At 40.6% G+C, this 11,517-nt stretch overlaps 1 protein-coding gene across 1 annotated transcript; it reads right to left on the reverse strand.

The window, feature by feature from the left end:
• Window positions 1-2,242: 2,242 nt before the first annotated feature.
• On the reverse strand, window positions 2,243-9,630 carry opn8a (opsin 8, group member a). Its single transcript, XM_053843883.1, has 4 exons — window positions 9,558-9,630; window positions 4,778-5,065; window positions 3,550-3,875; window positions 2,243-2,590 (listed from the first exon to the last, which is right to left on the reverse strand). Exons 1-4 carry the CDS (start codon window positions 9,628-9,630, stop codon window positions 2,243-2,245), a joined length of 1,035 nt encoding a protein of 344 aa, XP_053699858.1.
• Between the last annotated feature and the right edge of the window lie 1,887 nt (window positions 9,631-11,517).

Raw genomic sequence — 11,517 nt, forward strand, 5'->3', positions numbered from 1 at the left:
CCACACTGTGTCTGGGTTCATGAGCGACCTACTATATAGTGACTAGTACTAGTGATGTACCCACGGCTGCTTATTTTATTTAGGTTGAATATGTTTAAAAAGTATCAGGATTGTGGGAGGGGTGGTTGCATCGTGAAGAAATGTTTTCTTTTTGTTCTAAGTGGAGATGGTTTTATGCAGCGGAGTGTGTGTTGAACTCCTCCTTGGCCCCACTGTGCCCTGCACAGGATGCACACACAACATTGTGAATTCTGTGGGGCTCTGGTACAACATCCTGCTGATAAAAAGGGGTCAAGGTTATATTCTTAGGTGTCACACACATTTCCATGATTCCTGGTGTGAGGCTCTCACTGTTTTTGTGTGTTTATTTGCTTTTGCAGTTGCAGCATGTAGCAGCCCGGCAACACGTACGACAGTTCAGTTGTAGTATCCCAGCATCTCACTCTCGCACAGCCATCCACCACTACAGTAGCACCTATAACCCTTGCGTCGGCCATTTTGAATGGCATTCCACTTACGTCCAATCCGACTTACGACCGGTTGGTCGGAACCGATCCCGGTCGTAAGTCAGGTGTTACTTATTTTTGCCTGGCAACGTACACTTTGATGACTCACACAAACTAAAGAGGGCGCGGAGTCAAATGACTTTTTTTTCATCTTCTGCTTTCAAAAATTACCTCACCAAAATGTTATTCAGAAGCCGGCCCACCATTGCTGCTTCCATTGAAATACAAATATTTAGCATGCTGTTATATTTAGCAACCTGCTCACTGGGCTCAGGTACCATGACGCCAGAGTGCAGTGTTCCTTACTTCATTTATTCATTTCATTCAGCTTTCCGAGTGTAAATAGTAATGCAATGCCAAAGGTGGCTTTGCTACTGAAGTGGTCTATTTAAAGTGAGGTGGTATCTGAAATTAATAACCAATAAATGGACTGGAATTTTTCTCCCGGTTGGTTTATTTGTCAACTCAGCCACCACTCTTCCATTTTCTAAAGATAAATCTGACAGTTCACTGTGGAATATTTAGGAGCGAGGAAACTTCGTGACTGGATTTGTTGCACAGCAGGCATCCTACGACAGTCCCACGCTGGAATTCACTGAGCTCCTGAGAGCGGCTCATTCTTTCACAAATGTTTGTCACAACGGCCTGCAGGCGTCGGTGCTTGGTTTTATACACCTGTGTCCAGGCCAGGTGATTCGGACACCTGAGTTTGCTCATTTGGATGGGTGAGCAAACGCTTTTGGACATATAGTGTATGTACTCTTGATCCATTATGACCACGGCGGATTTGGAAAATACAAACAGAATATATCCGTAGAGAAAGACAAAAAAAAATCAATTTTTAGTGAGACCTATCAGTCCTGCGATGCATGCACACATTTGTGGTATGACTTGTGGTCTTTTTTTAAAGGGGCCTGTTCTACAAATCCTCAAGAGGCTCATATCGACATTACATGGACTGACAAGACGCAAAACCACAAGACCCTTCACTCCAGCTCAGTCTCACCAAGAGTTTGCCTCCAGTCAATTGAGTTTGCGAGCCCTGGTCTGGAGCATTTGAACCTAAAAAAAAAACACTAGCAGTCAGAAGAAACAATCATTTCATCATCACTTTAATACTAAATTTGCGGTGGACATGTGTGTAACTTCCACACCTCCACAGAAAATCCGTCATAATTCAGATCATCACCTTGGGTTGTTGATAAAGCAACTGAGAATACAACACAATAACAACACTTACTGTAGAAGACAAGATGGCAGCAGTATGCATGTGTGAAGCAACAATCACAATCTGAATTAACCACCGTTTTCATCTATAAGCCTTAAAAGAGAAAAAGAGCAGATGGCAATTTTGTGCATCAAACAGTTGAATGATCAACAGTTGACAGGAAGTAGGTTTTTAACACTGCGGAGGGGAATAGAATTGTTGAATCAAAATGCTGACATTGGTGTTTTGACAATAAAATAATCTTTGTCTCCTGGATCTGCTGCCTCCTTAAATCGTATCTACAACACAAACGTTACATGGATTCACAACGTTTATACGTCATACTACGATAGATAAACATTACATTTGTGCATCACACAGTGCAGCCGGTGCAAATATGAGATTATCTGTACAATAATTGCTCTGTTTGTACAGTAGAGGTAAACAGTTGTGTATCTTTATTTTAGCATTCATTGAAAAGTGTCACCTGATGATGAATAAAAAGTATTTGTCAATTCACCTTCGTTTCTTATTCCCGACTTCGATCCTCCATCAAACTTTCAGGAGTGGCGTCATGATGAATTCTACATCCACCTCCCGTGCTCGCGTCTAAACCACCCTCTTTCCCCTCATGTGGTGATCTACCGGAGCAGCAGAATGCGACAGCCGTGTGGAGAGTCTTGGCGCCAAAGTTCCGCTGAAATATGAAGTATATGAAGGGGTTGTAGACGGTGGAGCTTTTGGCAAACAGGCAAGGCAACAGAGTGATGAAGGGAGACAAGTGGTCCTGGTCCTGGGTGTGAATCATGCTCCAGAAGCTGACAACCACATATGGAGTCCAGGCCAGAAGAAAACCAGCGCTGATCATCAGAGCCATCTGGAAGAGAGTGAACATTGAAGAGGGGATTAAGAGGTATTAAACTGTGCGGGGGAGGTGTCACATGTGACTCAAGGTGAAGCCACTACACTATATATATATATATATATATGTTTACAAAAAAGGACAGAGCAGTCTCTACTTCCTGAGGAGGCTCAGGTCCTTCAACATCTGTGGGACAATGCTGAGGATGTTTTGTGAGTCGGTGGTGTGCAGTGCATTTCTGTTTACTGTGGTTTACTGAGGCAACAGATTAATGGTTGCGGATACTAACAGACTCATCCGCAAGGCTGGTAATGTGGAGGGGGTGAAACTGGACTCCTTGGAGACGGTTATGGAGAGAAGGATGCTCCTGAAACTAAGGAGCATCCTGGGCAACATCACCCACCCCCTCCATCAGCTCCTGGTCCAACACAGAAGCACACGAACCAATTGACTGTGACTATCCATCTCAAAGACTGGGCACCGCAGGAGGTCCATTCTTCCTGTGGCAATAAAACTGTACAATTCATCCCAGTCAATTTACAGTGAAAGATTGTTTTCTTTCATCTCTGCTTTGTTTTTGCACATTGTACATAGCCATATTTTTCACATTTTCCTACACAGCCTTTCAAAAAGAGTATTTTGCATTTCACATTTTTAATAATATATGTTGTTGTCGTTCACAGATCATGTTACAAACAGAATTTCCCTCTGGATTAATAAAGTATTTGTCTGATTTGGATGATAAGATAAGCACATACTTTTTGTTATGATGTTTGGTGAGCGCGTTTTGCTTTGTTCTGGAGCTCCTCCCATGGGTTTGAGGTTCAGATGTTTGGCTGAGCGATGTCTGAGTGGTAAAGGTGGGGAATGTTTGCGTGTGTGCGACTGGAGTTCTTCATTAATACATCAAATTAAATTAAATTATTGTGAAAATGGAAACATTCTGACTGACAACATGACTAGGAACAATTTACCAGTGTGATTCTTTTCTCGATGTTGCCACACTGGCAGTCGATGTTCTGCATCGATTGGTAGGCTCTGTGAAGCTTCCACGCAATTCCGAAGTAGCTGAAGAGGATGGTGAGACACGGAAGGAACGTGCAGAGTATGGAAAGGGCAATAATAAAGGTGGAGTGGTTTATGGATTCCCTGTAGCCTGTCCAGTCCACAGAGCAAGCCAGTCCAAAGGGTTCTGGTCCATAGCTCCCCCATCCAAGCAGAGGAAGCAAAGCCCACAAGAATGCGTAGATCCATGTCCCGCAGATTAAAATGTTGATGGTTCGTCTTTGGAACTTAAATCCTGCAACACAGATACAAAATCGTCGGAGTTAGAAATTATTCACTTTTCATTTGGAATTGTGTACTGTGTACTAAAGTACTGATTTTTTTTTATATTTAAAGTTTTCATTTTTTTTAAATATTATTTTAAAATATTAATCCAATTAATTTGAACTTTAGAATTCATTTGTTTTTAACATTTTTTTTTTTTTACTCTCCGTCCTTCCATCTATATTTCTTATACTATTACATACTGTGAAAATGTTCTCTGAACATATATTATTGATTAGTCTGCATTATTTTGATCGTTGAATTATTTTTTTTATCTGTTATTAATATTTCAATAATTTCATTTAATCAGTTGAATTCCTAACCCTGCCTTAGTTACTAAGAATTCCATCATGTTTTATAAGAACATATTCCTAAAATATTCGTTCTCTAGCCTTAAAAAAAAGATTCATGTTTAAAATTTAGTTATTAAATGATGCTTTTTTTCCCTGTTTTTAAATGAAAAAGACAACCTTACATCCCTCGCTTGAATTTGATTTTAACTTCTGACCCTTTTTCTGCATACTGTAGTAACTCTGGGTGCTTCAGCGTGCATGTGCAAGATGTGATAAAAACATCCGTGGGTTTTAAAGTCATCTGCCAGTCTCCAGCAGTGTGAGGTGAGTCACTGTCGTGCACCATTTACTTGCCTTTATTAAACAGTTCCTATGATCAATAACATCATCGATCGTTCCATTGCTGTTCAGTGCGTGATGCAGATGTCAATTCTTTCTGGTGCATTCTATTTTTATTTTTATATTGACTGCTAGTTCAGGAATTATCAAAGACCATTTCCCCTAACTTCGCCATTTATCCAGGCTTAACTATTAAGCCTTGTCTCTGCCTCAAGCGAGGATGTTCTTTAAATAACTTTACCTGCCATTGGTGGATTTCCGGTAGCCAGGTACCTGACCAAGCCCATAACCGCCAAGGTCATGATGCTGGTGATGCTGAAGATCATCCCCATGAGGCCGTAGTAGAGGCACGAGGCGTCGCCCCCCACCCAGCCATGGTTGAAGGCAGAGAAGACTGACAGCGGGTACATGCTGAGGGCCATGCCGATGTCCGTCACGGCCAAGTTGACTGTCAGCAGCTCTGGAGCTTTGAGGGAACGCCGGCCTGCGCTCTTCAGGACGGCTGCGTTTCCCCACACAGATAGAACGGCTCCAAAAACAACAACGTTTGAGTACACAAATGGCAACACAGCGGTGTCCACACCGATTAGAACGCTTCTGTTGACCTTATGTATATGAATAATTTCTGTGCTTTCTGCATACTGAAACACTCATCATACCAAAGTCAAATTACTGGAGGAGATTTGTCCATCAAAGTAATTGCTGCGTAACGTTTCATATGCCTGTGGGAATATGCGTCTATTGTTCATTATGAATCTGGACACTTCAATTTTCAGTAATGAAAATGAATTTGTGGCTCTCATTGGAAGAAAATGATTTTCAAGGACATAAACTATATGTTATTACTGCCATTGTCTCTATTTTATTCTCAGCAAACGTGTTTATTTCCTCCCTATTAACTGCACTTTTTTTATTTTCCCACTGCTGGACTTTGTTTATGAAAAAGTGTATGGTACATGTGTAGCATTTTATGAACTATATATGGGTGCCCAGCTTGCTTCCATATATAGTTTCCAACACTCTTCATTCAATGATATTCATCCTCTCCGTCCGGCTTGCCCTCAAACTTCCGGTCATCCCAGCTCATTCCATCCAGTCTGCACTCTCCTCTTTGCCTCCTTTGATCTGTGTTCCTTTCTTGGGATGACTGATTCCACCTGCGCATCTGTTTTCACTGCGTCCTCCGTCTTTCTCCGTTCGTGTCTTACTTCTACCGACTTTCATTCTCTCCTCTTCAGCTCATACGTGTCCATCTCCTCCTCCCACTACAAAGCAAACATGAAACTCCATGGAGAGTTTTCCCTAATCTCATCTGTCAGTCTGTCCATCATCCATGCAAACAACTCTCGCCTCACATTTGCATTCATATATACATCAACCGCTTAGAAAACAACCTAGAACATTGAACATCTTTTGACCAAAGAGCTCAAATATTTGGAAATTGTTCCGATGGCTCCAGTTTGAAGTAGAAATATGAATTGAGAATTCTGGTCTTTTCAGTTTTTGCTACTTGTGCTTCTATGTGATTCATTTTTTTCACGTCCATTCGCTTTAACTGCACCTTTCTATCTTCTGTCAACCTTTGCACTCTATTGACACAGCAATACAACCAAACACGGCGGACTGAAATAGCATGACAAGCGACCTGTTGGATCTAGAATCAATGGTCATCGATTTTCCGTTTCCTCTGAGTGATGAAAGCTCATTGATTATGAGTGTTTGGAATATGTAAAGAATGAAGGGGATGTGAAGAAGGAGTCAGACGGGCTCATGAGCTTGAAGCTAAATAAAGAGATGAAGGATATTTCCCAGAGGAGGAGAAAGGTTGGGCAGGTATGGAGTCCAGAAGGGAAGCGCCGAGGGACAGTTGGCGGTAGATTTTCCTGAGAGGATGGAGATAGCTGTGGTGAACATGAAAGCCAGAAGGAAGAGGAGCACTGGGAAATTTATGAGAGTCAGAGGGGGAGATCACTGACTGATAGATTGTTTCTAAAAGAGCAGTGAAGAGTGAGTCTCCTGGTGGTGCCAGGAGAGAGTGTATGAGGCAGCATAGCCCAGTGATCCGTAAGACGAGACTGAGAAGGGAGAGGCACTATAGGGGAGCCGGTGGTGTTCATGGAGATGGTAACATAAACAAGAAGACGACATCCACTGAAGGAGTGGCCTGGCACGGAGAACTTGAGCAAAGAGTGATGGAGTTCTGGAGAAAATAAGGGAAAACACAGAGCCAAATACAATGTGGGGTTAAGCATAGATATGAGGAGAGTAGGCAAGAGTTCTTGTGTAGAAGGAACGCAAGGTGTATTCAGACTGGCCGGTCGGACTCAATGGAAAGAAACGGTCTGAGAGTGACACTGAATACCAGGAAGAAAAAACAAAATCTCCCCCTAAAATAAAGATCACGAGACAGAATGAGGAACTCCTGTAGGACTTGGTAGAAAGATGGTCATTTTGGAGAGGAACGTGTCACCAGAACTCTAGGAAAGGCAAGTGAACGGACTGTCAAGCAGCTAAAGAGGACCCACATCAATGGGGATAATTCAGTGAGAGAGTACTAGGAATGAGGTACTGAGCTTGGGGAGCGGTAAAAGAACTGGGAAATGACTACTACTTTAGTTGTGACTTACTTAGATTCTACAGCAATGGGAAAAGACTGTGCCACTGAGGAACTGAGTCACTCTGTTATTCTGTTTTCTGTTTCGAAAACTGTTTACTTTACTTTACTTACCCTTACTTTGCACTCATTAGTATTTATTGTAAAAGTATTATTACTATTATTATGTAAGTATTACTATTGGAACCGGATGCCAAGCAAAGACATTTCATTGTCAAGGTCTCACTGCTGTGTTTTCTTGTACAATAAGAGTAAAGTTACTGAGATGTTCATGGGCTTGCAGAAGCTGTCAATGGGAAAACAGTGCTGCTACAAGAACTTTCAGATGCTGGACATAACATATGTCATAAACATATAATAAAAACAAATGAAAAGATGGAAAATGATAACTGTCTTTATGGCCCATGAGTGGATTCCCAGAGAGGATATGTGGTTCAGCATGGAGAAGTCGGTGGCATCAGAGATGTATGTGAGGGGTGTGAAGAAGTGACAGGATTGGACTTGAAAGATATGGTGATGGACTGACTGATGTGGTTAGAGAGGAGTCTAGACAATGGTGAGAGTAAAGAGGAGATGAAGAGGACTGAAGCTCAGGAGAAGCAAGACAGAACGTGTGCAATGAGCTCAAGAATCAATCCAAGTGATGGACAGAGATCAAGGGAGGTGAAGACGAGTGTGAAGAAATGGGTGTTAGGGTTGAAAAGGATGGACGGAGTGGTGACCTTCTGTGACCTTCCTGGCGCTTAGACATGAAGCATTAGAAGTGGCAAAAGATATGACATTCTTTCAAGATAAGAGCAGATCCGGTGCAGCTCTTGTGGAGAAGGTTGGTGATGAAGTTGAGAAACAACGTGTGGCCATGTGGATAAAGGAAAGTTGGTGATGAACTGATGGTGGTTGAAAGTGGGAGGAGATGTGAGAGGTTTGACTGGAGAGGATGAGTGAGATAGTGGTTTTCTTCATGGTGTGTTCAAAATCAGGTGACAGCTTCCACAACACTTGACTCCCAGAAGGCAGCTGTTGTCGAACCAATATGTTAAACATATTCCAAAAAAACAATGACTTGTTCTCAGATGCTTGAGGCAAATTTTCAATAATACAGAAGGATATTTTTTCCTGTATTGCAGCAGCGACAAAAACACTGACCCTCATCCTTATGCCCACTTACAGAGGAAGTTTTACTGAGTTTGTACACTTTTTTAAATGTTTCTTTTTTCTTTTGTGGGCATGCAGTTTGATAATATGCATGTTAAGAAGATTTTCTTTTTATTTTATTTTTTTATTTAACTTCCCTTGCTTCCTTTTTCCTTTCATGGTTATTTAATAGATGAATCTGCATATTTACAATCATTTCCTGTCGTTTTGTTTTCACTTTTCTCTTCATTTTATTGACATTTTTGAAGTATCACTACTAGGGTTCATATGTCCAGAGAACTATGGGACAAGATAAGTCAAGCATTTATTATTCTACTGAGTTAGTTATGAAAAATATTCAGTCAAATGAAAAATATTAATACAATATAATGTAACAGTATTCCATTTTCATAAGAGGTTTTTTATTTTATTATTATTTTTATTCATTGTTATTGCACAAAGGATCATCTCAGACTCTACTCATCCCCACTATGCACTGTTCTCCCTCCTGCCATCCGGCAGACGGTTCCGTAGCATCCGATGCAGAACCACCAGATTCAGGAATAGTTTCGTTCCTGGTGCTGTCAGGCTGCTGAACGTTAGACAATAGCTGCAATACTGTTTATTTGTTTATTTGTACATCTTCTGACTAGTATTCATATTTATTTATTTTTGGACATATAGTTTTGTTTTTGGAAACCGGAGGCCTCAGACCGAAATTTCATTGCCATAATATAGTGATATGTTTTTGTGCAACGACAATAAAGAAAGTCTAAGTCTAAGTCTATTATAAATAAAGATCAACTATGAAGGTCAACTAAATTCAACTACATTTCTGTTTATATTTATATTATTTACTAAATGATTTGGTCTTGTGTTGACTTTTCATTTGTGTTGCATTTGTTGTCGACTTCCTGCAAATTTGTTAATGGACTCCACCGACAAAGCAACGGCCACAGCGAAGGACTTGACCCCGCAGGCGACCAATTGCTTGATCAGAAATGTCAGCGTGCGGTCAGCCGCGCAGGATGTGGTTCGCAATCCCCTGGTCTTTGATCACCAAGGTGTGTACTCCCTTTCGGCAAACTTCAAAACAATCCCTGTCTCAAACAAAACCTGTCATCGCAGTCTGATCGCTGTATAGAAGCAGTGGCTACCTGGCATCCAAATGCAAACAAGTGACCCTCTCCGCCTTTATTTAACCCCTTTTATCGAGGCACATCTGCTTCAAATTTCACTTCAAATCTAAAAATAACAAGGCGCTGTTACTCACCGATGGTCAACAGGTAAACCCCAGCCCAGAAATCATCAGACGGCGACAGCTTGGATTTGAATTTCTCATCCATTTTCCTGTAAAAATTCAAGCGCAAAGTGAGATTCCGGGAGAGCGCACCGTGGCATTTATGTGATCTGTCTTGTCACACCTTTCGTTGCTCTGTGAAAAGCAGCTGCCGTGTCCTGGTACAGGAAATGCTCCAGAGCACACTAGGCAATGTGACACAGGAGCCATGCATCGCCCCGACCACCAACACCAAGAGAGCCAAATCATCTTTCTGATCATTCACGGCACATTAGGGATTTCACTCCACGCCAGGTGCACCTGCGTGTATTAGCACAATCCAATTCACTCCACAGATCAGGTTGTTCATCTCATCTTGCTGGGAGTAATTCCAGGCATCAGCTCAATTATGAGAACTTCAGCACTGTAAAAATGAATCCACTTTAAACGACTATATATTTTAGGGCAGGGATTTTGACATGTTATTTATGATGAATTCAAAAAGTAATCCATCCAAACAACAGAGATTAGTTGTGTCTAAACCAGGGGTGGTATTCGATGAAAAACAAAATAATCTAGTGAATTTAGCACAGTTTAATGCTATAAGAATATTTGCCACAAGAAGCCCCATTTTTCAATATGAATGAATTTGGTATATGACTGAAGCAAATGAAGGACCCATACATAGATTTAAACAACAAAATATTGTTTATTTTGCATCAGTTTGACAATGGCACAATAAAGCTAGATATCTATATTAAAGTTTTTATATCACCTTATTTAAACTAAAGCTCTTTTCATGTCTTGAAAATATTTGTATAAGAAGTTTAAGTCCATTCAGAGTAGTGGAAACTCTGGTCATTGAGTAGTGAAAAACCTCCCTGAACCAAAGCGAACAGATGCTTTTGTTTGCTTTTGTTCAGGGATTCCTCCATGTTTGTTGCTGTTGTTATCATCCTAGTGTTAAATTAAATTAAATTAAATTAAATTTGTAATTAATTCATCGTAATAATGTTGTAATTAATCGTAATAATGTTGTAATTCATTGTAACTAACTTGTTAAAGTCCTACCACTAGTCCAAACATGTAGAATAAGAAGTCAAAACTGAAATACGCACCGGCGACACGGACATTACATTTTGTGATTATAGATGGTCTTGGAATATAAGTGCCACAATACAAACTTAAACCTGAGGTTTTCCAAACGAAAAGATCATGTTAAAATAAATAACTACAAACATAACAAGTTGTCATGAATTATTATTATTTCTGCAACATATAGCAGGAAGAAAAATATACCTTATGGATAGCGACAATAAAGCCATAATAATATTAATAATATTCAATAATAGCATTCTTTAAACATTTGAAAAAACTAAAATCTGAAGCTCTAAGTTTGTAAGATGCTATTGTGTTGACAGAAAATTAAACCAGCTAACAATATAATGTGACAACAACAACCACAATATAATGAACGAAGAAGTCTCTTGTGGATCATTTTCCCCAGAGTTCTGTGCCAGGTCCCATTATATACACGAGATAGTCCACTGTATAATCCAGCAGTCTTCATCCTCTGGATTTTTCTCTCCCAATATTCCTCCACTGGCTTCCATTGACTCTCCCATTCAAGCCCTTTTGTTTGGCTTGTGGATGGTTTGTTTGGAGCTCTATTGACTCTATTTTTTTCAGGTAAAGGACCTATTCGCGTGAATGAGTGCTGTGAGTAACTAAGTCATTTTGGCTTGTTGTTCGGGGGGAAAAGAGCAGGACTTGACCGCCGCTTCTCACAGGGTTTGATCCAATATGTTCTCATTCCTCAGGCATCAAATCGAGACTATTCTCAAGTATTGATGCAGAAATCAGCCTTCCATGTTACGTGTTGTTTCTCCTCCTGGTACCGTTGACAAGGTGGAGGTGGGGTCATCATTTTAGATGCTTTCATCCAACCAGTCCA

The sequence above is a fragment of the Synchiropus splendidus genome, chromosome 15 (genome assembly GCF_027744825.2).
Source record: "Synchiropus splendidus isolate RoL2022-P1 chromosome 15, RoL_Sspl_1.0, whole genome shotgun sequence".
In the NCBI taxonomy this organism is placed as follows: Eukaryota; Metazoa; Chordata; class Actinopteri; order Syngnathiformes; family Callionymidae; genus Synchiropus; species Synchiropus splendidus.